General features: G+C 37.2%; 1 protein-coding gene across 1 annotated transcript in view; it reads right to left on the reverse strand.

Moving 5' to 3' along the window:
* Window positions 1-26,715, reverse strand: part of VPS45 (vacuolar protein sorting 45 homolog) — a 66,662-nt gene that overhangs the window by 21,335 nt on the left and 18,612 nt on the right. Inside the window, 4 exon segments of the mRNA NM_001083501.1 lie at window positions 4,356-4,487; window positions 18,373-18,494; window positions 19,539-19,646; window positions 20,025-20,183. Of these exon segments, the coding sequence (NP_001076970.1) occupies window positions 4,356-4,487; window positions 18,373-18,494; window positions 19,539-19,646; window positions 20,025-20,183 (521 nt within the window).

A 26,715-nucleotide genomic window follows, 5' to 3' on the forward strand; every position in this document is an offset into this window, starting at 1 on the left:
CGAACCCAGGTCTCCCACATTACAGGTGGATTCTTTACCAACTGAGCTATCAGGGAAGCCCCCCTTTTAAATGGAGATACAGGTAATTAGTTTTAAAGGTCTAATACTTCAAGTTAAAGAGAAGATGCTATAGTTCTTAGGTATGGGTCATGAGGCTACAAACACTCAATGGGAAATATTAACTCTCAGAAAGATCACTTAAGAGTCAATTAGCCTTTTTAGATTCTGATAGTAAAGCCTATTTAAAAGCAGATAATTATATATACAAACATGAGAGAACTCATTTAGATTAAGAAAATAAAATCCTATATGTCTATCTAGTAGTAAAACATTTTAAACCCTAAATTATTAAATATTACTTAGAAAATAATACATTGTCAGGCTTTCAGTAATATTTATGAAGGAAATGAAGAATGATCAAAAGCATGGACTCTGGCTCTGAGAACTGGCTCTCTTTGTAACCATGTTTACTTGGGCAAGTTATTTAATCTTTCTGCCTCAGTTTCCATAAGCAGAGTGCTGAAAATAATAGTATATACCTTATTGAGGATTAAATGACTTAATATATGTACAGTACTTAGTAAGTGCCCAGCACATAGTAGATGTTCAATAAATATTTACTACGATTATTATTTTTATTAGCAGGAGCAGGAACAATAGGCTTCCCAGGTGGTTCAGTGGTACAGAATTCGCCTGCCAAGAAGGAGATCAAAGTTTGATCCCTGGGTCAGGAAGATCCCCTGAGGAGGAAATGGCAACCCACTCCAGTATTCTTGCCTGGGAAATTCTATGGATAAAGGAGTCTGGTGGGCTACAGTCCATGGGGTCACCACCACCAGTAGAAGCAATGGGAGAAAACTGAATAAAATAGTTGTGATATTTTGTGTCACTCAGTGCTCAAAAATATTCAATGGTACCCCACAGACTACTGAATTAGGTACAAAATACTCAGTTTGACATTTTAGAATGCACCGCTAAGCTTCTGTATATCACCTAATAGTTTTCAAATTAGAGTAAACTTCATGTAATGTTACTACCAATTTAAACTTTTCCAAGATCACAACCACACTTATACTTCCATTTCTGAAATGAAGGCCAACCAGATAAGGTGGAATTAAATAAAGCATATAGAAATGCTGGATAAAAAAATGACAAACATACTTTTAATTGAATAGCTAAACCTCTTAAGAAATTAAGGGAAACTCTAAGTCATCACAAAAAGGGAACCAAAACTTAGGTTGGCAAGTATAAACCAATGCTTGTGACTACCCGATAAGTACATGGCAACGTTTATAAACAAGGACACTGTATTTTAACAGCCACAAAGGATCAGGATCCAGGGTTTAGGACTCAGTAAGAAAGGGAATTAGAATTAAGACTCTTGAGTAATTGAGAGGCCCTCATTGAAAAGAAGGAATAGAAAAACAAAAATCTGCACAGGAAGATCACAAGGAAACTTAAAATAAACAGGTATAGGTTCTGCATGGTTCAGGAACTCTTCAGGACAGAAGTTAACATTAAAAAAGTTCTGAACTGATAATACTCTTTGGGTACCTGGTCTAAATGAAATAAAAACTATGCAGAAGAGCTATATCTTCAACTTAGGCCCCTCATGAGTCTTCTCTAAGATAACTCATAACCCCAAATTACAGAACACATGTAGATATGAGTCATCATGAGTTAATATCAGCAGGCACAATAGCAGAATTAGATCTCCAAGGACTTCAGATAATAGAATGAATATGGTTAAAGAAAAATTTGAAAAGGATTTGAAAACATGAGAAAAGAAGAAATTAACAAAAAATCAGGCAAATTGGAAAAAGAAGCAAATGGAACTTACAAGCTTAAACACAGATTAGGCATGGCTGAAAAGAGAATTACTGTATTGAAGTAGTAATATGAAAAAAATTACACAGGAGACAGCACAGAGAGATAACAGGTAGATAATATAAATAAGAGGTTAAGAGACATGAAAAAATAGATAAATGCCTAACATATAGCTAACAGGAATTCCAGAAGGAGGGAATAGAGGAAGTAGAAAAAATGCAGTATTTAAAGAAATAGTGACTGGAAAATTTCCAGAAATTATGAAATGCCAAACATATATTTTCATACCAACTAAAATAAATAAAAATAAATTCACATTTAGATGTATAATACTGAAACAAGAACATCAAAGACAAAAAGATAATCTTAAAAAGAGCCAGAGAAGAAAATATTGCCTCCAGATGAGACACAATTATAGATGTTGAGAGTAGACTTCCTAATAGCAACAACTGAAAATAGTATTTCATGGTCATCTTCTTTTTAAAAATTTTTTCATTTTGGCCACACCACACAGCATGTGGGATCTTAGTTTCCCAGAGATGGGACCCATACCCCCCTGCAGTGGAAGTGCAGAGTCTTAACCACTGGACCATCAGGGAAGTCCCTGTATTCTGGGACTGTCTTCTGATTTCTAAGTGCTGGGGAAAAAAACCAAACTATTAACCTGAAATTCTAAACTTGGCTAAACTAAGATATTTTTAGACAAAAACATCAAGTTGACCATGACCTGAAAGAACTACTATAAGATGTTTCTAGTAAGAAGAAAATCGGATCGGAAAGAAGGACCAGGATGAAGAGCGAGGAGAAGTAAATATGTGGAAAAAATACTGAAAATAAATACTGAAAATAATGATTCATTTGGGGTTATAAAAAAAAGTGGAATAAAAATGCTGGACAAATGTAGTTTATAAGTTGAAGGGGATTAGAGATTTGTCTAAGGATCTATTTGTAAGAAAAGTAGAACTGATTAATTTTAACCATTCTGTATTCATTCAACAAGTATCTTTTATGGACAGGTAAAACTATAATAACAGAAGTCATAAGAGCTATTATTGTACATGGAGTTGTGCAAAAAAGGGGACGTGAGGCATAAGGAAGGGTTCCAGAGGTGCTGATAACATGCTGTTATCTGATTTATGTGGTGGTTATGGATGTACTCACTTTGTGTTATGTCATTGAGTTGTCTGCTTATCATTTGTATACTTTTCTGTGTGTAATTATGTATGTATGCACATGTAATATTTCTGCAAATTTTATAAAAATAAGCTCTCACACACAGTTTACACCAAAATAAAACTTTGATAGATTATAAATACAATTTGATAGATTATAAATACAAAAAAACTTTAAATACAAGCCCTAAAAGTCATGGGAAAAAATAGAAGTTAGTATTTATATAATCTTGACTGGGAAAGAACTTTCTAAGCATGACATCAGAGGCAAAAATCATTGGTAACTCTGACTACATAAAAGTTAAAAAAAAAGAAAAGTTTTATACAACAAAACAAAAATACCAAATAGAGGAAAATATGTTTTGCAAAATACATAACAGAAAAATGGTCACTATCCTTTATATAAGTGACAAAGAACATGAATTGGAAATTCACGAAAAGAAATACATAAATGGACAGTGAGCTCTGGAAATCGACAAAGAGGTTAACTAATTTGCATAAATTCACAAAAATGGTAAGAGGGAAGATTCGAATCCAGTCTATCTTACCTTTCAATTAATATTTGTTTAATGAATGATTATATATTTAGAACTATAAGAAGTTTTTACCACAGACTACAAAATGCAGGTTATAAAACAGAAAGCTCAATGAGGCAAATAATACAAAGTGAAAAAGTACACAAACACCTCTAATGCCTTCCTGTGTATCTATGTATACATGGCTCAGCATGGATCTCTCAGGGCTCCCAATCATTAAATTTAACTATCATGCCATGGGTCTCTAGTTTCCTCCTCATCCTTTGTCCTTCCTACCTTTAGCTTCCAAATTAATCTTCCTAAATTACTGTGACCTTCTTGTAACTGTACTGCTTGAAAACTTTCAATGATTCCTCATTTTCTACATAAGAAAGCAGAAAAAAATTCTTCAGCATAGAATTCAAGGCCTTCCACAATTATGGCATTCAGTTAACCTTTTCACTTATTACATACATTCCAGCTAGTTGACTACTTGCTGTTCTTTTTCTATGTATGTTGTCTATAGCTTTCCGTTACTTGTTCACGTGGTTAAATCTGCCTAGAACGTGCTCTCCCGCCTTATGTCCATTTTTTTCTCCAAGGCTCAGTTTCCACACTATCATCTTCATGAAACTAGCTTCTCTTAGCCACTCAGAATCCACGGCTCTTTTACCTCTCTCTCCAGGCACTTGTTTTCTTATTTTTTATGTTCTCTCTTTATCTTACTCATTTTCGTATTCAGTTTGGTCAGCACTGACATTACTTCTTCTACATGAAGGGAATTTAAGTCTTCTTCTCTGGGAAAGGGGAAAGAATTACAGGCCTGAATGTTCTCCCTTACCTTTTTGTGTTGTGCACCGTGGTTCCTCCTAGGACAATCCTCACTCCAGGAGTGGTACGGTTCAGGTTATAAACTGTTAGAGCCTCTTCATAGGTGGCTCCTCCAATGATAAACACAATGATATCCTGAGGTCTGCAATAATGAAGAAAGTTAGTTTTATAGGATAAGGGGGAAAAAAGGCAAAGATATGCTGTACTATTATACACACAGTTTTAATTTCTGAATCTTTCTTTTTTGGTAAAGGAAGCAGAATTAAAGCAGAATAGAATAAAAGGTTTAAAAAAAGTTTTAATTATCTCCAATTGGCAGGAAACAGAGCAGGAAATGCTGAATAGTGATTTGCTTTCTGTTTATGAGCGGATGTCTTATAATTTCTGTGCTGTGGATTTCAGAATAGCACAATAGTGTTTGCTAGAACCAAATGTAGAAATATTCTTTTATATTCAAGAGGCTGAAGAGTACTTCACTGTGATATGGTATCAATATAACAGTAATTTATGCTTACACATCTCCTTTCATATATAAGCCCTTTGTCAAATACTTAGTACAGTGTCATTACAATGGCTTCTGTCCAAGCACCTCAAAGTATTTTGGAAAGTACTGGTATATTTGGATGTCCCCATAACACGGGATCTAGAAACATTTAGTATTTTGAGTGCAAAAAAAGAATGAGACACAAAAATTAATTCTAGAATCCCACCTCTTCTTAAAATCTTTGTTCCTCAATCCTTTGACAAACCAAGAAAAAGAAACCATGGAAACAAACAAAGAACTCGTGGGTGGTTGATATGGGACACTGTGACACATCATCTCAGTCACTAGCCTCATTTAGGTCATACTGTGTTGTTTCACTGTTTCAATTGTTATCAAAATGGCTTTATAACAAAAGCGAGTAGTCCTCCTATTAGGTCCTTCTGTAGATGATATTAACAAGAAGGAGATCTTGTTATTTTCCCTTGTTTCTACATTATTTTCAAAATTGTCAAAGTTTGCTCTTTTCTCATGTCATCAAGAGGAGATAAAATTACTTAATCTTAGTAGGCAAGTAACTTTGTTAAATCACTTACTGGACATTACTTAAAATTACATCAAGTAGAAGCATCTATTTTGGAGGTTACAGCACAAAATTAAATAGAAACATCTTTAGTCAAAGGATGTGCATGCTTATGTATAAATCATGAAAAAAAAGCTCCCCAAAGCCCCAACAACCCTACACTGGCCTTTCTGTTTGTCTCTCTGTCTTATTCTAAAACATCTTAAAGGAATCACTAACCAAGAGAGTATTTGTTCTTGTGGGACTTCATGAAAACAGAATCAGAAATTGTGGCTATTTAAAAACGTTCCGGTGCAGCCATTATGGAAAACAGTAGGGAGGTTCCTCAAAAAGCTAAAAATAGCATTGCCATATGATATAGCAACCCCACTCCTGGGCATATATCCAGGCAAAACTATAACTCAAAAATATTCATGCACCCCTATGTTCATAGCAGCACTATTCACAATAGCCAAAACACGGGAACAACCTAAATGTTCACTGACAGATGAATGGATAAAGAAGATGCGATACACAAATACAATGGAATGCTACTCAACCATAAAAATGAATGAAATAAAGCCATTTGCAGCAACATGGATGGACCTAGAGATTATCATTCTAAGTGAAGTAAGTCAGAAAATATGACACAAATGAACTTATTTATGAAGTGGAAACAGACTCACAGTAAGAGAGAACAGACTCGTAGTTGCCAAGGGGAAGGGGAAATGCAAGAGGGATGGACTGGGAGTCTGGGGTCAGTAGATGTATTACACATGGAATGGATAAACAAAGTCCTACTGGATAGCACAAGGAAATACATTCGGTCTCCTGTGATAAACCATAGTGGAAAAGCATATAAAATGAAAGTATACATGTGTATAATGGAATCACTTGCTGTACAGCAGTAATTAACACAACATGGTAAATCAACTACACTTCAATTAAAACACAAAACAAACCAAAAAAATATTCAGAGACTCCCCTAGTGGTGCAGTGGACAGGAATCTGCCTGCCAGTGCAGTGGGCACAGGTTCCATCCCTGGTCCAGGGAGATCCCACGTGTCGCGGAGCAACTAAGTCTGTGCACCACAACTACTCAGCTTGTGCTCTACGCCCAGGAGCCACAACTACTGAGCCCACATGCTGCTATTACTGAAGCCTGCGCACCTGGAGCCTGTGCTCTGAAATGAGAAGCCACTGCAATGAGAAGCCTAAGCACTGCAACTAGAGAACAGCTGCTTCTCATTGCAAATAGAGAAATAGCCTAGGCAGCAAGGAAGACTCAGCACAGCCAAAAGTAAAATAAAGAAAAAAAAATTAAAAATATATTCAGATAATCTCTGAGTTTCAGAGATACCCAATGAAGACTCCCAATGATGAAGGGATAGTTATTTTGCAATTGATTCAGCAGAGTCAATTATGACATTTCTATGTGAACTTAGGACTTAAAATTATGCCTTTGAAATGTTACTTTTTAAGCCAAAATAAGCTTCATTCAAATCTACCCACTGGAAAAAATGTACTTAGCACCACAATGCTTTAAGTGTCACATAGTGCTATATATTCTACAATCATTTTCTTAATTTTAAAATATATTGTTTTGGTGAATTCCCTGTTGGTGTGGTGGCTGGGACTCTTGTGCTTCTACTGCAGATGGCCCTGACTTATTTCGGGTAGGGGAACTAAGACCCCACAAGCTGTGTGGCATGGCCAAAATAAAATAAAATATCTGGCTTTGACTAGATAAATGTTTGCATATGGTATAACATAAAAAAGGGTATATTGTAGAAAAAAAAAAAAATGCTTTCTTCTCACCTCAGTACTCTTGTACCCCAGTTTCTTTCTAGAGGCAAACACTTACTCATCTCTTATGTATATCCTTTCAGAGATACTATGTGTATAAATTTGTGTATATACATGTATTCACAAATTTACATATTTTTATTATAAGATACATGCATATATATGTATATATTTAGTATGTATTTTATATACAGTTTATAAACTGCCTTTTATATATGGCTGTGTGGACATATTGTGCATTTAACATTCTGGTAGTTATCTCCAAGGTGCTCCACTGATGTCATTCTACCAGCAGTTCAGGAAAGTGCCTACTTTCCATATCCTGTGAGTACTGTGTATTATCGAGGCTTCTGATCCTTTTAAATTAAGTTGATCATTTGGTCTTTCTCAAAATTCTTTTTTTACTTGGTTTCCAGGACATCATATTGTTTTGGTTTTCTTCCTACTTCATTGGTTTACATTTTTCAGTGTCTCATGATGGTCTCATCTCATCTCCTTGACCTCTTAATGGTGGAATGTCCAGAACCCAGTCACTGGTCCTCCCTTCTTCTTGATCTACACTTACTCCCTGGATCTGGCTAATGTAGTAGCCACTAGCCACATGCTGCTGCTGCTGCTAAGTCACTTCAGTCGTGTCCGACTCTGTGCGACCCCACAGATGGCAGCCCACCAGGCTCCCCTGTCCCTGGGATTCTCCAGGCAAGAATACTGGAGTGGGTTGCCATTTCCTTCTCCAATGCATGAAAGTGAAAAGCAAAAGTGAAGTCGCTCAGTCGTGTCCGACTCTTAGCGACCCCATATGGCTATTTAAATTTAAATGAATTAAAATTAAAAATGCAGTTCTTCAGTGTAACTGGCCTTATTTTAGTGCTCAAAAGTCATATATAGCTAGTAGCCTATCTTATTAGATAGCATGGATATATAGTACATTTCCATCATGTAGAAAGTTCTATTGAACTGCACTTCCCTAGGTGATTGCACTTAGTTCTGTGGTTTAAAATGCATTTATCTGCTGATGATTCCCAAATCTCTATATCTAGCCCAGATCTCTCTCCTAAAGGCTAGCCTTAAGTATCTATTTGACATTTCTACTTGGCTGTTCAGTTTACATCTGAATTCAGCATGTTCAAATCCCTAATCTCCTCCAAGCTTGTTCCACATATAGCTCTCCCCATCTTAGCTGATGGCCAATCTATCTTTTAACTTGCTTAGGACAAAAACTTCAGAGTCATCCTAATTTCTCCTTTATGGCTGGTGTGAGGCATATAAGTTAGAGATATAGTGAGAGGAGCCTGGAAAGTCACTGGAGCCTGGCTTGCTGCAGTCCATGGGGTCGCCAAGAGTCAGATATGACTTAGGCACTGAACAACACAGTGAGAGGGAGAATCTCGAATCTCATAGGTCATGGGGGGATCACCAAAGGGCTGTAACAGGTTACCATGATCAGATTTGCCTTTTTGAATGATAATTTTGGCAGCTATGTGAGAATGAATTGGGGGCTGCTGGTGGGAAAATTTGGGGAACAAAAGGCTATTAAGACTTGTGGGAAGATATGATAAAATTTGGAACTAAGAAATACCAGAAGTGGAGAGGAAGGACTGGACATAGAAGATACAAAAAATGTAGACTCTTCAGTATTTGGTCAATGATTAAATGTGAAGGATGAGGATAAAAGAAGAATCCATGATAACTTTAAGAATTCTGGCTTTGGTGACTAGCTATAGTAGTTTAAGTTTGAGAACAAAGAAAGCAAGACTGACTGACTTAAAGGAAGACAAAAAGATGCTGTCTTTGAGATACCTGTGGAACATCCCAGTGGAGTTGTCCACCAGACATCTGGACATTGAGACCTGGTGATTTCCCTGAAAACAAGTGGCAACTGAAGCCATGGGAACAGATGAATTCTACCTAGGGAGATCAAGAAGAGTGAGAAGAGAACCAAAAGACAGAGTTGGGAGTGGATTCTTTAAGATTTACAGGAAAAGCAAGAAGAGTAGCTAGCAAAGGCTGCTGAGAAGGAGATTGTCAGAAAGGTAGGGGGAGAAGCAGAGGGAGAGGCCAAGAGATGAATCTTAAGAAGCACAGAATGGTTAAGTGAGGATTCAAAGAGACCACTGTGTATATTCTTGCAATGCAACTTTTCAAGAAATGTTTCAGTGTATTAGAGTGAAGCAAGAAGCCAGGGTATATGGACTGAAGAAGTGAGGAGTGAAGGCAGTAACTTTATCCAAGAAGCTTGACTGTGAAGGGAAGATAGGTTAGAAGAGAACCCTGACTCAAGGGCTTTAAACTTATTACTTAACAGAGAAACCTGAGTAAGTGTGGAGCCTGCAGGAAAGTAACCAGAGGAAGACAAGCTGAAAATACAGAGGAAGAGGGAGAGGGAGAGAAAGAGAAAGGAGAGACAGTGCAAATAATTTCAAGAAAGGCTTCAGAAGCGATGGTAGGAGTCTAAAACTAGTGATAGCAAAGAGGTTAGTTCTAAATAAGGAAAGGATGTATTTCCTTTAGAATGAAGGAAGGAGATAAAGGTAGATATATCTAACTAATCCTATACACATGGGCTAGACACTGAGGGTGGAGAAGGCAACGGCACCCCACTCCAGTACTTTTGCCTGGAAAATCCCATGGATGAAGGAGCCTGGAAGGCTGCAGTCCATGGGGTGGCGAAGAGTCAGACACAACTGATCGACTGCACTTTCACTTTTCACTTTCATGCATCGGAGAAGGAAATGGCAACCCACTCCAGTGTTCTTGCCTGGAGAATCCCAGGGACGGGGCAGCCTGGTGGGCTGCCGTCTATGGGGTTGCACAGAGTTGGACACGACTGAAGCGACTTAGCAGCAGCAGCAGCAGACACTGAGGGAGCTAATGTCTGACACATGCAATTTTTTTCACTGTGAAGCAGAAACACTGGTGTCGGTTAGGTGACTTGGAGATTATGGCAAACATTCTAAACTGATGTGGTGAATAAGACAGAGAGAGAGGGTTCTCCTCTCTCTTTATGTATCTAAGGATACATAAATCTGATTGAGTACCCCTGAAGGCCCAAGTGAGGTGAGAAACAATGAATTTGTAGTGGCCCTAATATATAATTTGTATGATCACCTCTAGTAGTACAGAGAAGTAGATATGAGCCTTAAGGCTGTTACTAATCCAATAGTAATCTGGTGCTTTAGACTATACACCAGATTATTTTATAAACTTCCTATAAATTTATAAATCCTTTATAAACTTATAGGAAAGCATCATCACTGTCTACGAATGACTAACATTTTCTACACTATCAAGGTTTTTTCCTTCACATCTTTGCTTCTAGTTACTGGCCAGCTTTTTCTTGCAGAAAAATTTGCTTAAGAGTTATATAACAGTGATAGTATATTTTTCTGCAAAGTATGATGATCTCTCAATTATTCGGAGACTGAATATTCAGGCAAAATACAGGTCCTTGTCTTTTCTTACATCTGATATGTGTTGTTTCAACTCTTACTAATATTTCTACAGAAGTATTTCTCTTAGAAATACTAGTATTTCTAAGATTTCTATGAATATCTAAAACTCAAGTTCCGCTCTTGTCAGGATCTTTAGGGGTTTATTTCATGAAAAAGGGATCAAATAAACTACAATTGGTTGTAACTTTAAAAACTGATATGACTCCCTGTAACTTTTACCATAGCAAAAGTGAATAATGAATAATCACTAAATTTCTAAGGATATATGTTTTTAATTCTTCCCAATATATTGATTCTAGAGGTACCAGTGATTCTGAGATAATAATGGCTTCTCAAGTGCAGTCTCAACTGGTTTAATATTCATTAAAGGACGATTTCTGTGGGAAAAAAAATCGAATGTTGTAAGAATGTGCCATCAAGAAGACATTCTACCAATATTTGGTCTATGTAGGGTCTACCAATAGGTCTAGCTATCTAGGGCTAGCCTACATATTTAGAAAACAAGAGGAGAAAAAATACAGGCAGTCACAGTATTCAGAAATAATAAAATCCTCAAAATTGAAATGATTTTTTGCCAGAAAATGAGTATTTTTTACAGTAACATTCCATAAGCAGTGCTCTTTACATTAAGGGATGAATATAGCCTGAGACCCATCTTGCAACTTATTTTCAATAAATACTCATGAATTACACAGATTGCTTCATTAAGAATAAGGGAAGCAGGTTTCTCTCTTACAGGGGTACACGTGACTGACGAGTGGAACTGGACAGTAACACTTCGTTTTGAGGTCCTGGTCTGATATGTGTGTGTGCATGCTTAGTTGTGTCCACCTCTTTGTGACACTGTGGACTGTAGCCCACCAGCCTCCTCTGTTCATGGGATTTTCCAGGCAAGAATATTGGAGTGGGTTCTATTTCCTCCTCCAGGGGATGTTCTTGCCCCAGGGATCAAACCTGAGTCTCCTGTGTCACCTGCACTGGCAGACAGATTCTTTACCATATGAGCCACCTGGAAAGTCCCTGGTCTGATAAGTCAATTTAAAAAGCAGCTGAGCAGAGTAACAAGGCTCATCCTGGAACATGATGTTGCTTTTCCATAGCTGCCCTCTGCCGATCATCTGCTTCTAGAGTATATATCTTTCTTATGGAAAAGAAAGGCAAGAACTGGGAAGGAGTAAATTCAAGTGGGTTTCTAACACAGCCAGAGAATACTACATTTTAGTTTGATAATTTCAGGGTGCCAGAGTATTTTCGTATTGCTGGAGAGGGAAGAAAATGTCACTGGTGGTAACTGTGAGTTTAGGTTGTATCAATGTAAGGACAAACCTACATAGGGATAGGCTAATAGAACTTTACTCAGTTGTGTATCTAACAGACATGATTATGTCACATTTGGTTATGAAAACATTAATAAATGTATCTTCCTGCACTTCCTACTACTTAGGCTGGCTTAAGGAAGAACATCGGTGGAAAAAAATAAAAAATCTCTGACATTTTTCCATTTAATTCCTTTCTCTGGTGAATTTTAAAAGTAGATGTTCTGATGAGGCCAACAGTAAAACATTTTTATATAATGGTTAAAGGTAAGTGGAATACACAAGTTCAATTCTTTGTACACATCTTCCTGTGCTCTGTAATTCACCATAGCAACTGAAAGCATTAATTAATGCAGATAGCAAACATTAGAAAACATTAGTCTGTTCATGCTGTATATAGATATACAGGGACACCTTGAGAACCCAATGAATTTATACCCTATTCCCAGGTGGTTCAGTGGTGAAGAATCTGCCTCCCAAGCAGGAGATATGGGTTTGATCCCTGGGTTGGGAAGTTCCCGTGGAGAAGCAACCCACTCCAGTATTCTTGCCTGGGAAATCCCAGGACAGAGGAGCCTGGCAGGCTACAGTCCATGGGGATGCAAAAGAGTTGGACTAAATGGCAACAAATTTTATTGGAAGATAAAAACATTTATACAATATTTCTGGAAATCATTACTTTAATCATTAATCATTAAGTTAAGCAGAAAAACTTAAAACTTTTAAGAGGCAATATTTTACCTATTTTGTGGGCTGTTATGGCTAAAATTCAAATTTTTGAATTAGTACTTACAGATGGTTAAAGATCATATGAGCATGGATTGGAGGAGAAAAGGCCAATGAGAAAGGGCTGCTGCTTCCATAGAAACAAAAGCAAGATTCTACTCGGTTGGTACAAATGTGAACGAGTAATTCCTTTTTGAATTCTACTAAATTTGGAATGCCTGACCAGATAGCTTCATTTTCTCATCACATGTTTCAGTTGCTTGTTTTTATCAGGGATAAAAAGCAATTCTGGAGCAAGAAAAGAAATTTAGCCTCAATGAGATCTGTGAAAGTACCATCTGCGGAGAAAGATCAAACCTAACTTGTGGATATAGCTACACCGCCAAACAGGTTAACCACTAACTCAGCTCAGGGCTAAAACATTTCTACAATCGTTCCTGGTTTTGCAAAGTTGTGTTCTTGCCAGATCTCCTTTGATATCTTCTACTATTACAGTAACAACAAAATCAAGAAGTTCTATCATGATGACACTTAAGTTAACCATAAAGATGACTATAATCAATGACTCTTTTAAATGTGATGATCTAAGGTGAAGACAGTGACTAGAGCTTAGGGTGGGGCTAAGTGAATACAGAATCAAAATACTGTACAGGCAAACTGCAAACATTGAAATTTTCTGGTAATATCAATCAAATTTATTTAGTTTAAATTTCCCAACTCTAAGTCTTATCATGTCAACCACTACAGGTGGCTACATAAGAAATCTGACAAATCTACTGAACATCTATATGTAAAGCACTGTGTTAAATATTGTGAAAAACCCAAATATTAATAAAACATAGTTCTTACTTTAAGATTAAGTACTTAATACCTAGTGGGAAAGATAGATGTGTATACAACTACTGTCTTTTTTTTTTTTTTTTACAACTACCGTCTTAATATCCAGAGGTAACCATTATTAAAAATTTCTTATTTATTCTTTCAGATATATTTACTGTATTCATAACCACACATGTGTTTGTGTATATATATGTGAGTGAGTGAGTGAAAGTCACTCAGTCGTGTCCGACTCTTTGCGACTTTCCAGGCCAGAATACTGGAGTGGGTAGCCTTTCCGTTCTCCAGGGGATCCTCCCAATCCAGGGATTGAACCCAGGTCTCCCATATTGCAGGCAGATTTTTTACCAGCTGAGCCACAAGGGAAGCCCGCATAGATATATAAATATATGTATAGTCAAGCACAGACTTATTTATATACACCTATGTATGCAATCACATTTATGCTAATATACAGTTTTACACAAAAGGGGTATTATAGCATCTTGATTTTCTATCTAACATATCCTAGAAAGTTTTTGGTATCACGCCATGAAGAGTTATGCCATTTCTTAAGAAGAATGCACAGCAATGTACTATAATCTAGGTAGCCAGTTCTCCATTGAAAAATATTTACCTTGTTTCTGGGTGGGTTTTTTTTTTTTTGGTCACCATTACAAATGATGTTTTGGTAAATATCCTTGTGTACATGTCTTTGTGTACTTGTGCGAGTATATCTATATGGCAAATTTTTATAAGTATATTGTTTAGCAGGTCTTTTCAAGTCCTCTGCAGCCTTCCTTCTGTTAAAAACAGGGCCAGGAGGCGGTAGACGCATCTTCTGTGCCTCCTACCACAGCTTCATAGCCAATTTTCTGCCTTCTTCACAATTTTCATTGTCTCAGAAGCTCATGACATAGTTGCACTGTTTTCTCCTGACCTCCTTTCCTGGTCACTCTCTTATTCCCTGAAGACTTTAACTCTGGTTTACTGTCCTCCTTTTCATTCCTGCTCCTTTCAATATTTTCAGTGACTTTAACATCATCTCACATCCCAGTCTCCTCACCCATACTGATTTGTTCTTCCATCCTTCACAGCCACCAACACCCATGATTATAATATAAACGTTTTCATTACAAGTATCTGCAATACAAAAGGGCTTCCTTGGTGGCGCAGCTGGTAAAGAATCAGCCTGCAATGTGGGAGATCTGGGTTGGGAAGATCCCCTCGAGAAGGGAACGGCTACCCACTCAATCTTGAATACAAGACTTCTTTCTCTAATAACCAGTCCTTCAACTTTCAACTCACTTATGCTAATATCTCTACTAAGAAATAATTCCTTGACCTCATCAATTACCTCCAATTCATTCAACAATACTTTTTTCACTATCCAATACCTTCCTTTTTTTTCATTTCCCCAAATCCTGGCTGAACCCAGCTATCAGCCTTCTCTTCATTTACTCTAGCGCAGCTAAAACCTGCTAGAGAAAAATCACACAACTCGGCTCATGGGCTGTATTTTAAACTAACAACACAAAACTCCAATGGGCACTCAACCCTGCTTAGAAGTTTTACTTACATTTCCCTAGTAAATTTGATTCCAAGCCTAAAAATAACAATTTCACAATGTTTTTTCTTTTTATCCTGTACCTCACCTAATAGCTTGATGTCATATTTTACTGAAAAAATAGAAGTAATCAGACAAGGTGGTTTCCATGTTCTCACCATCAAAGCTACTACAGTGAAAGAAGCACCTCTGCTCCCATCAAAATCTCCTCTGCTTGTGTTCTAGCTCCCTCAGACTTCACTTCTGCAACTCTTCCCCCTTCTCTTCTGCATTACCTATTTCTCTTTCTTTAGGATAATTCTCATCAGATTATAAGTGTGCTCTAGAATTTCTCTTTCCCCCAAGCCCACAGTCTCTTCTGACTATGATCCCATTTTCTGACCCTCTTCATGTAAAACTTCTTAAAAAGTGTTACATACATCTATCTGTCATCTCTATCTTATTTCTTGTAACCCTCTCTAATTTGGCTTCCAAACTCACTGAAACTGGGGAATAAAGTCATCGAAGACCTTCATATTGCCAAATCTGATGGATTTTTCACTGTCCTCAACTTTTTATGTCTCAGAAGACTAGTCTTTAGGTAACCACTCACTCCTTGATCTTTATGACATCAAGCTTTTCTGATTTTCCTCCTGTCTGTCTGTCTCTTCTTCAGTCTCTATTGCTGACTCCATATCCTCTATTCAGTGCTTAGTCCTGGACTCTTTCTTTCCCCCTTCTATGCTCTCTCCCTGAGTGATCTAATCACCTTTAAAGGTGACATAGCTTTAAGTCACCAAAATCTTGACGACTTCTAATTTAGCACTGAACATTTCCAATTATCTAACAGACATCTGCAATTTAACAATAAAACTCTTGACTTCCTTCTAAAACCTGAGAATTATTCTTGACTTCTCTCTTACCCATGTCCCATTACTCTACTCCCATTAAGTAAGTCTATTGATTCTACCTTCGCTCCCAGGCTCCTTATCCAAAGCATCCTCATTTCTTACCTGGACTACTGCAGCCACCTCCTAAGTAGTCTTTCTGCTTCTAATTTTACCTTCAATGATCCATGCTCCCCAAAAGCTGATCTTTTAATACATGGTTCAGTTTATGTCATTTGAATGTTTAAAGCTCTTTAGTGGCTTTCTATGCCACTTAAAAACAAAAAACAAAAAAAATATTTACCAGGGCCTACGAGACCCCATGTGATCCAGCCCTACTTCTCAACTTATTTCCTCCTTACTTGCTATGCTCCAACTGCACTGGATTTTTTTCTGTTCCATGAACTTGCCAAGTTTTCTTTCTTCAAGGACTTTGTTCTGGTGTATCCTCTGCTTATGATGCTTTTCTTCCTCATCATTATGTGATTGGTTCTTTCTTGTAATTCAAAACTCATCTTCAATATCACTTCTTTAGAGAGGTTCTCTCCATCTGAAGTAGCCCTCCCCACCTTGACAAAGTACTCTGTAGCTTATTATCCTATTTATTTCCTGAATAGCACTTATCTCATCCAAATTATATTTTTTATTTGTTTACTACTTTACTGTCTGTCTCCTTCATGTAAGTTAAGGCAGGTTCTTTGCCTTTCCTGTCACTTCTACTTCCCCAGCATCTTAAGCAGTTCTTGACATACAGAAAGCATTCAAATATTTGTTATAAAAAAGGATGAAGCAATTGAATTATTAACATATATTTAGGTAATAGTGACAAATGCTTTAACAGATGCTGACAACTGATAAATTGTGCATTTTGCTGGAAGAGCATCATTTTGAAATTTATTTGGAAACGAATTCCCCAAATTAGAAAGGTTTGCTGTCATGAACTAATCATCCACTCTTCTGGTGATCTATTATGTCCCTTTAGCTAATTTCTTGTTCAATAATTCTTATATGAAATTCATAAGAAAAATCAATATTTTTACTTTTATCATGTTAATTAGAAGCCTATTTAATAGAGTTATACTGTTTTTCAAAAAGCCACTCAGGTGAATAGCTTTGGGCTGGCTTTCCTTTTTACCACTTTGCTTGACATTTCTAAATTTTGATTCCAAATGAGTATACTGTCTGAATTTAACCCCAGATGTTCTGCTTCTCAACCCTGGATTTTTAAAAAGAATTTTTTTCATACATGATATTTTACATGTTTCAGTCCAGGTTCAATGCATGATACTGGATGCTTGGGGCTAGTGCACTGGGACGACCCAGAGGGATGGTATGGGAGGGAGGAGGGAGGAGGGTTCAGGATGGGGAGCACATGTATACCTGTGATGGATTCATTTTGATATTTGGCAAAACTAATACAATTATGTAAAGTTTAAAAATAAAATAAAATTAAAAAAAAATAATACAAAAATAAATAAAATAAAATTGAAAAGAGAAAAAAAAAAAAGAATTTTTTTCTGTTCTGTTACCAGACTACAGAGTTTTTTTAAGAAAAAAAGTGAAAAAATACATTTTTATCATACAAAAGTTATTTATGTACCTCAAAACATTTTTCTCCTTTTGGAAATTTATTACATTCATAAAACACTATTCTTCCAAGGCCTTAGATTACAATTAGCTGAAATAATAGAAGAATTATACCAACAGTAACAATTCGCAAATCAATCTATCTAATAGGATTCAGCTACATATATTAGGCTCTTTATAATATGTGGTCCCAATAAAAAATACATAAATTTTTTTTTGTATAGAATTTATAACTAGGTAGAATTTATGTATATTTAAAATTTCAGGTTGGCTTATGTAAGTTTATTCTGGACAAGCTTTGTTTTTATTAAAACTTAACAAACCACCGGATTAAAATGACAATTGCTTCCTTCAGTTAATACCTAAAAAGAAAACCATCCTTTCCTCCAGTGTGACAAAAGGCCTTTGTTAATTAGGTCTCAGTGTGTATACTGGCCACATTTGGCAAAGTCCAGTCCTCGCCAAAAATAGTAACAACCTGCTCTGGATGGCAATCAAGCAGCAAATCTATTTTCAGCTTTAATGTTTGAAACTCCAAATGCTAGATGCCACAGAACTGAACCTTAAATGGCATAAGTGAACTAGTCTGATACTTAAGGACAGGACACAAGTATCTGGAGTGCTCCGAAACATTTGTTTCTGTATTCCAAAAGAAATAATACTCAGGCTTGATAGAGGAATTTAAATCTAACTTTGACACATGTAAAACCAGAAGAACCTGAGAACTGAAACAACTGGGAAAGGAAGAGTAGAATGACAGAATCTTGGTTGTAGTCTCTTATAGTACCCTAAATTTCCTATTTTCTTAGTGTTTCTGATTTTTATCATTAATATCTTTGTTCTCTTACCTGTCTCTGAGTGTGCTGGGGCCTAGATAAGGATACAGGTTTTCTTTAAGCTTTCCTTTGATGAGATGGTCCAGGGTCTCATGTAAGAAAGGTTGATGCTGAGTATATACATTTTCTACTCCCTAAGACAGGGGGAAATGGTTCTTATGTCATTTTCTTTGAAACGTGCAATGTAACTGTTAATGATACTCATATCAGAAAAGGACATGCAATAGCGATTTCAAGGGGTAAGAGTCAACCAGGAATTTTAGGACAATTTTAGTTATTATTTTTATCAATAGAAATGTTCCAATCTTATGAAAATACTCTGTAATTTAAGGCTAGCTATTATAAAGGAATTTTTAAAATGCAACTGCTTAAATTCCTTATCTCTTCACTGATTCATTCTTTTGAGAAAATATTATATGATAGGTAAATAAAAAGAAAAGGACTATGTAGCAAAAGAGACTAGAAACACTCAGGAAAATGAAAAAATTTCAGGAAACATAAAGAAAGGCTAGCAGATTACAACGAACTTTTGACCATATTAAGAAAATAGGTAGTTTTAAAAGATTTATAATTGCTTGCTTCATATTTAATTTCTGTCACAGGAAAAACTACCCGACAAACCTTAAATTATAAACAAATGGAGTAAAATAGTTATGACTAACAGGCTGCCTTTTTATTCTTGGGTATTTCCTGGAAATATCTTACTATTCCCTTATTAGCTGTTTGGGCCAATGCTGATGCTGTTCCAATACAGAAAGTATTAAAAAAAAAAAAAAAGTATTTAAAGAAAAAGCTTTCAAGAGACCGTCTGCTTTAATTTCATTTAACTGCATGCACGCATGCTAAGTCGCTTCAGTCGTGTCCGACTCTTTGCGACCCCATGGACTGTAACCTGCCAGGCTCCTCTTCCATGGAATTCTCCAGCCAACAGTACTGGAGTGGATTGCCATGCCCTCCTCTACAGGATCTTCCCAACCTAGGGATCAAATCTGTATCTCCTATGTCTCCAGCATTGGCAGGCGGGTTCCTTACCACTAGCGCCACCTGGGAAGTCTCTCATTTAACTGACATAGTACTAAATCAGCGGCAATCCTGAAGTTACTTGGAAGATCACATTCATTCACTCTCAGGGTCAGGGGCTTCAACTGTTTCTTATTTAGGAAAACATAGCAATATACCTTTAATCCTTTGAGGAACTGCTTGGTAATAGCCACAGCATCTTTGGGGCTGAAGAGGTCACTTCCTCTGACCCGTTTACCACCATATTCAATTACTGCAGACACAAGCTTTGTTTTAAAAAAAGAAAAAAGAGAGAGAGAGAAACAACTTCTTATTGCTTGGGGGAACAGGAAGAAAATAACTTTATTACGGAAATGAAGACACGAGAGGACAGAATTAGGATCGAACCCAGCCTCCTGCATTGCAGGTGGATTCTTTACCAGCTGAGCCACAAGCCCAAGAAGTGGGTAGCCTGTCCCTTCTCCAGTGGATCTTCCTGACCCAGGAATCGAACCAGGGTCGCCTGCATTGCAGGTGGATTCTTTACCAACCCAGCTACCAGGGAAGCCCATAAAAACAGTATGACTCATCATCTGTCAGAACTAAAAGGCTGTAACAATAGAGTTGGTTCCTGTTTGGCAGGATTCATATATAAATCTGGTTACCTTTCGATACTTCTCAGAAACACCTTTATTCCTAAGGTCCATCATTAATCCTGGTAGGCTATTGCTGCTGTGTCGCTCGTAATGTAGCGCATAAAGCATCACCAGGCGGGCAGCATCAAACTCTGTCACTCTGGGGTTCTGCAGGAGCCTCTTTACGTTCTGAAAAAACAGAGAACTGTTCTTTATCCTCCCTTCACTTGGGTGATGTATAATATCTTAGTTCTAAGAATTATTGAATGGTAGTGATACATCTGACTAAGATATCATGACTAAGATCACTGGGCATCCCAGTGGCTCTGTGGGTAAAGAATCTGCCTGCAAAGCAGGAGACATAAGAGATGCAGGTTCGATCCCTGGGTTGGGAAGATCCCCTGGAGAAGGGCAGGGCATTCTAGTATTCTTGCCTGGAGAATCCCATGGACAGAGGAGCCTGTCGGGCTACAGTCCATAGGGTCGCAAAGAGTTGGACATGGCTGAAGTGACTGAGCACACAAGATGACTACTAAGGCAATGTACAGGTCACAGGTTTAGCAACTGTTTCAACTACAGAAAATGAGATGCCTTTTGGCTAAGATAAGAATTAAATAAGGACATAAATTCTCATTGTAACTGCTTAAGACAAATATGAATTTAACCATGGTTATTTCCTCTTTTCTTTCCTTTGACTGAGATAGTCTAGGGTCTTATGTGGGAGAGATTACAATTTCCCTGCCAAAATAAGAAATACACATTATTCCCACCACTAGTTCTACTGCTTCAGTCAATACAGCACACAAGAGAACTTACCAGTTGACTTGTAAAACTCGACTGCCTTCTTTCAGTGTTAGTGACTGACCAGTGAAATGAAGACACATTGGCAGAATTTTACATAGGAGAACAGGCTTAATCTCCAAGAAGCATCATATGTAACAATATGTCTCAACATGGTTCACAGAGATATGAATATGTGACAGCATGTAATCTGTAAATGAACACTTATGATCTTAAGAGGGCAGGTACTGACAGCAAAGGAAAGCAGACAAAATTATGTTTAGGTTTTATCAATTCTCCCATAAGGAGACTTCCCTACAGTATAGATTTATATTTATTATGCAGTAGAACACATTAATTAGAGCCAACAAATACTTGTGATCACTCTCTAAAGCACAAGGTACTATGTCAGGCACTGGAGGTGATACAGAGATAAGTTAGAGACACTTTCTGTCCTCAGTGAGTTCACAGACAATGAGGATAAAACAGTATAGCTCATTCTTCTATAAAATACATTTCTTAATGTGCTTTAGCTCTACGAGATGGTAAACATGGGAATAACACAGAAGGCATATTGGTTTGTATGTAATTTTTCAGCAAGTTAATATTTAGAAAAGATCAGGGACAAGCTTCCTCTTAAAGAACATGCTTCACCAATATGTTAAGGAAAAAGATGAAAATTCAACGGAAAGTAGTGTTTTTTTAAGAAGTAACTGGCTTTGCAGCTTTAAGAACTGCTGCACTTTCCACAATGTTAAGCTACACGGGGAAAGGGAAAATGAGAATGAAAAGAATGCAAAGATGTTTATCTGTGTCAAAAAGAAAAACAAAACAACATCCCAAAACTGACTGATATCTTCATATTGTACTTTTAATTTTGATGACACAAGTTTCTATGAGAAGCAGATATTTTTGAGGCCTTATTTGCTGAAGAAAAAGACATGAGCCACAAGAGGAGAACCACAAAGGATGGTCTGAGTGCATTTCTAGGTGCAAGCGTTAGTCGCTGTCATGTCCAACTCTTTGCGACCCCACGGACTGTAGCCCACCAGGCTCCTCTGTCCATGGAGTTCTCCAGGCAAGAAAAACTGGAGTGGGTTCCCATTTCCTTCTCCAGGTCCAAATGCCAGTGGAAATTTAACTGTGCTAACATTTTAATTAGGATTGTTATTATTTTATTAGGGCTCTGATTACAAAGTTATATAGATTTTTCTTTCTTTTTTTAGTTATATAAATTTTAAGTGATCTGCTTATAACCCTATTTTCCCATAACCCTTGTTTATTTTTAGTCCATGATTTTGCAGAATGTGAAGTTTTCTCAAGAACACATATGTGATATTATAACAGAAACATATGTATAAAAAAACCAAAAACTGAAAATCAGTGCAATGGGGGAAAGGGAACACAAAGTAAAGAGACGTTCGTCTAGTTACTGAGGAATCATAAAAAACTTCGTTTCTACAAAAGGCCTTAAAAACTAAGCTTTGGAATTAGTTTGAGAGGCTGAAAGAGATACTATTAATAGGGATATGGAAATCAGAGAAAGAAATGAGTTGAAAGACTAGTAAGAGTCTTTGGAGGGCACTGGATTCCGAGGACATAACCACTAACATCTGTATAGTACTCTGCAACTTACAAGATGTTTTTAAATACATTATCTTTTTAGTACTTCACGACAACAATGTCTAATGTCTAAGAACTCGACTGTTCACACTAAAAAGAGGGATGATGATGAAATGCAGAGCCTCCTAGGTAGCTTTCAAGTAGAAAGTTCTCTCAGTAGGATTTCTACTGTTGCTTTTCTGGGTGAACATTTCACTACCATCATCCTTACAGGATCAAAAAGGAAGAAATTTCTCTTCTACAGATTTAAACCCTGCTATCACAAAACTTTCCTTACTTCTTTTCCCTTTTGTGGTAACTTCTCCAGACAGCAGTGACTAAATATAGGCTGTTTAGAATAGCCTGTTCACACATTTCACTAATTTCTATTATAATATGGAGAAATTTCAGGATACAAATTCCTTATCAAGTAAAAATACACCATTTCAGAAGTATCTCAGTCACTTGGCATAAAACATCCATCTGAGATCTCTGTTGTTGCTTTTCTTATAAGCGCAATGTTTCACTTTCTGCCCTCGTAGTCTCTTTTTACCTTAAATCTACTCAATTTCTGACTGATCTGTCTTTGTTGTTTATTCGCTAAGTCATGTCCAACTCTTGTAACTCTATGGACTGCAGCCCTCCAAGGTCCTCTGTCCATGGGATTTCCCAGGAAAGAATACTGGAGTGGGTTGCCATTTCCTTCTCCTGGGGATCTTCCCAAGCCAAGGATGGAACCCGTGCCTCCTGAATTTGCAGGCACCAGGGAAGCCCGACCTGTCTTTGTACATCTAAGCAAACATAAGATACTCAAGTAACTATAAACCCACAAAAACCAGAATGGTGACAAAGACTATTTGCAGCAATTAGTTTATACCCTTCCTATTTGCTCCCTTTCTAATTACCTTCCCTTCGATCTTGACTCCTGGCTCTGTTTCTCATTAATAAATCCACTTGTATTCCTTGAAATGTGGTACTGGTTTTTAGAGTCTGTCGCTTGACTCTTAGCTTTTCCTCGATGAGCAGCCTTGTGATCTGACAGCCCAGCTCTGGTCCAAGACTACTCTGCTTTCTCTTGAGCCCTGAGGACCCAACCCATGGCTCAGGTCAGTGTTGCAGTTAAACTCACCTAGTTCCTCATGAAAAGACACATGTAGGTACAAGCTGAATTCTTTCTTCTTTCTCAGTTATATAAGTTCTCAAAGAAGCAGGGCCTTTTTGTCTGCCTGAATGCCACATTATCCTTTGACTTAATTTTGAACTATTTTCCCTCATGGCTACTTGACTCAACTTGACTGATAGTGACATACATTATACAGAGATTCCAGGGTTTTAACCAAGGAAGAGGAGAAAAAGAATCTGAGAGCCTTTAATTGCATAGGAGGTATGTGCTTCATGGAGGTATTTATATGTTAAAAATATGGCTGAATTATATAATGACTTTTTGGTATCTTTTTTCTTATTAAATTTCCCATAACCTTGAGATAATCAAAAGAGAAAAGTATACTGTTACATAATAACAGCTGAGTAAAGAGTGAAACGGAAAACTACTGTCCACTTAAGAAGATGGGATTCAAAAATCTTCCACTGGATTCTAACATTACTATAGGCCCAATGAAGGAATAGGAAAAGAAATGCAAAAACACTATCTGTGAAGGTCAAATTTCAAAATGGAGCTAACATTCATTCAAAAAGACATTAAAAATTCTGATATTTAGAGATTCTTCTGTTATCTTGGGCTGACTACTTTTGTGTTTTCTTCTACCAAAACTATGCTAAAGCAGCACAAGAAAAAAACATTTGTATTGACATACCTATATTTTATGGAGAAGGAAATGGGAAACCGACTCCAGTATTCTTGCCTGAGAAATCCCATGGACAGAGGAGCCTGGTGGGCTACAGTCCATGGGGTCGCAAAAGACTTGGACATGACTTAGTGACTAAAAGATGACAATGACAACCTATATTTTAAACTATTGTACAATACAGTCGAAGTCTGCAACTAAAGATGATTCTCTCTCTTTTTTTTTTGGCTTTAATTTAACCTAAAGAACAAGCTCTGTACCCTGTTATCAACGATCACAGTACTGTAGTAAAACACTCAATGAACAGCATTATAAGCCAACAGATTAGAATAGCAGATGAAAGTGGCAGAAGTCTTCAGCATGTTGATATGACTTTAAAAACGAGTTTAATCTAACAGTCTGAGAGAACAGTTATGGAGAGCTTATCTAGAAAAAAATGATAGAAAATAGGCGAGATCCAGTTCCAGTTCCACTAACTGGAAAATATATCAGGTTTCTTTTACTTAATGACTAGTCAAATTTAGCTTTCTTGTAGGTCTTCTGCTGGTCAACACCGTTTCTGAAACATTAGTTAATCTAATGTTTCTAATTAGTTAATCTAAATGATGGTTTAGAGAGACAGGATCATTTTTAATCTTAGTTGGTCAAAGTAAAATTGTCAGCTCAATTTTTTGTGTCCCAAACAATTTTCTTACAATTCTAATGAGAAGCAAAAAAGCTTTTCTAAAATCAGAGAGAGTTCCAAGATCATGAGTGAATTAAAAGACCTGTCCTGGATGCCATAAAAAAGAGAATGCACCATAAAATAATAATACTGAAAACAGTGATAGTTAACATTCATTGAATGTTATAAGCACCAGGTATTATATTGTTTTATATGTACTAGCTCACTGGATCCTCACAAAAATCTTTGAGCTAAGTACCGATATTTCCCCCATTTTACAGACAAAAAGACTAAGACTGAAGTGGCTAAGAATCATTTTTAAACCCAAGACATCAAAGATCCAGGCCCTTACAGTCGCTATTCTATTCTACACTGCTTCAAACAGAACTCTTTACCTTCATTTCTCTGACAAATATTTATTGTCCTATGTGTTATTAATGGCATGATTTGAGATCTTTTACCCAAGGTCAAAGAAATAGAGGAGAACAACAGAATGGGAAAGACTAGAGACCTCTTCAAGAAAATTAGAGATACCAAGGGAACATTTCATGCATAGATGGGCTTGATAAAAGACAGAAATGGTATGGACCTAACAGAAGCAGAAGATATTAAGAAGAGATGGCAAGAATACACAGAACAACTGTCCAAAAAAGATTTTCATGACCCAGATAATCACGATGGTGTGATCACTCACCTAGAGCCAGACATCCTGGAATGTGAAGTCAAGTGGGCCTTAGAAGGCATCACTACGAACAAAGCTAGTGGAGGTAGAATTCCAGCTGAGCTATTTCAAATCCTAAATGATGATGCTGTGAAAGTGTTGCACTCAATATGCCAGCAAATTTGGAAAACTCAGCAGTGGCCACAGGACTGGAAAAGGTCAGTTTTCATTCCAATCCCAAAGAAAGGCAACGCCAAAGAATGCTCAAACTACTGCACAACTGCACTCATCTCACACACTAGTAAAGTAATGCTCAAAATTCTCCAAGCCAGGCTTCAGCAATACGTGAACCATGAACTTCCAGATATTCAAGCTGGTTTTAGAAAAGGCAGAGGAACCAGAGATCAAATTGCCAACATCCACTGGATCATGGAAAAAGCAAGAGAGTTCCAGAAAAACATCTATTTCTGCTTTATTGACTATGCCAAAGCCTTTGTGTGCATCACAATAAACTGTGGAAAATTCTTCAAGAGTTGGGAATACCAGACCACCTGACCTGCCTCTTGAGAAACCTATATGCAGGTCAGGAAGCAACAGTTAGAACCGGACATGGAACAACAGACTGGTTCCAAATAGGAAAAGGAGTACGTCAAGGCTGTATATTGTCACCCTGCTTATTTAACTTATATGCAGAATACATCATGAGAAACGCTGGGCTGGAAGAAGCACAAGCTGGAATCAAGATTGCCGGGAGAAATATCAATAACCTCAGATATGCAGATGACACCACCCTTATGGCAGAAAGTGAAGAGGAACTAAAAAGCCTCTTGATGAAAGTGAAAGTGGAGAGTGAAAAAGTTGGGTTAAAGCTCAACATTCAGAAAATGAAGATCATGGCATCCGGTCCCATCACTTCATGGGAAGTAGATGGGGAAATAGTGGAAACAGTGTCAGACTTTATTTTTCTGGGCTCCAAAATCACTGCAGATGGTGACTGCAGCCATGAAATTAAGATACTTACTCCTTGGAAGGAAAGATATGACCAACCTAGACAGCATATTAAAAAGCAGAGACATTACTTTGCCAACAAAGGTCCATCTAGTTAAGGTTATGGTTTTTCCAGTGGTCATGCATGGATGTGAGAGTTGGACTGTGAAGAAGGCTGAGCGCCGAAGAATTGATGCTTTTGAACTGTGGTGTTGGAGAAGA

This window comes from Bos taurus, chromosome 3 (genome assembly GCF_002263795.3).
Source record: "Bos taurus isolate L1 Dominette 01449 registration number 42190680 breed Hereford chromosome 3, ARS-UCD2.0, whole genome shotgun sequence".
Lineage (NCBI taxonomy): Eukaryota > Metazoa > Chordata > Mammalia > Artiodactyla > Bovidae > Bos > Bos taurus.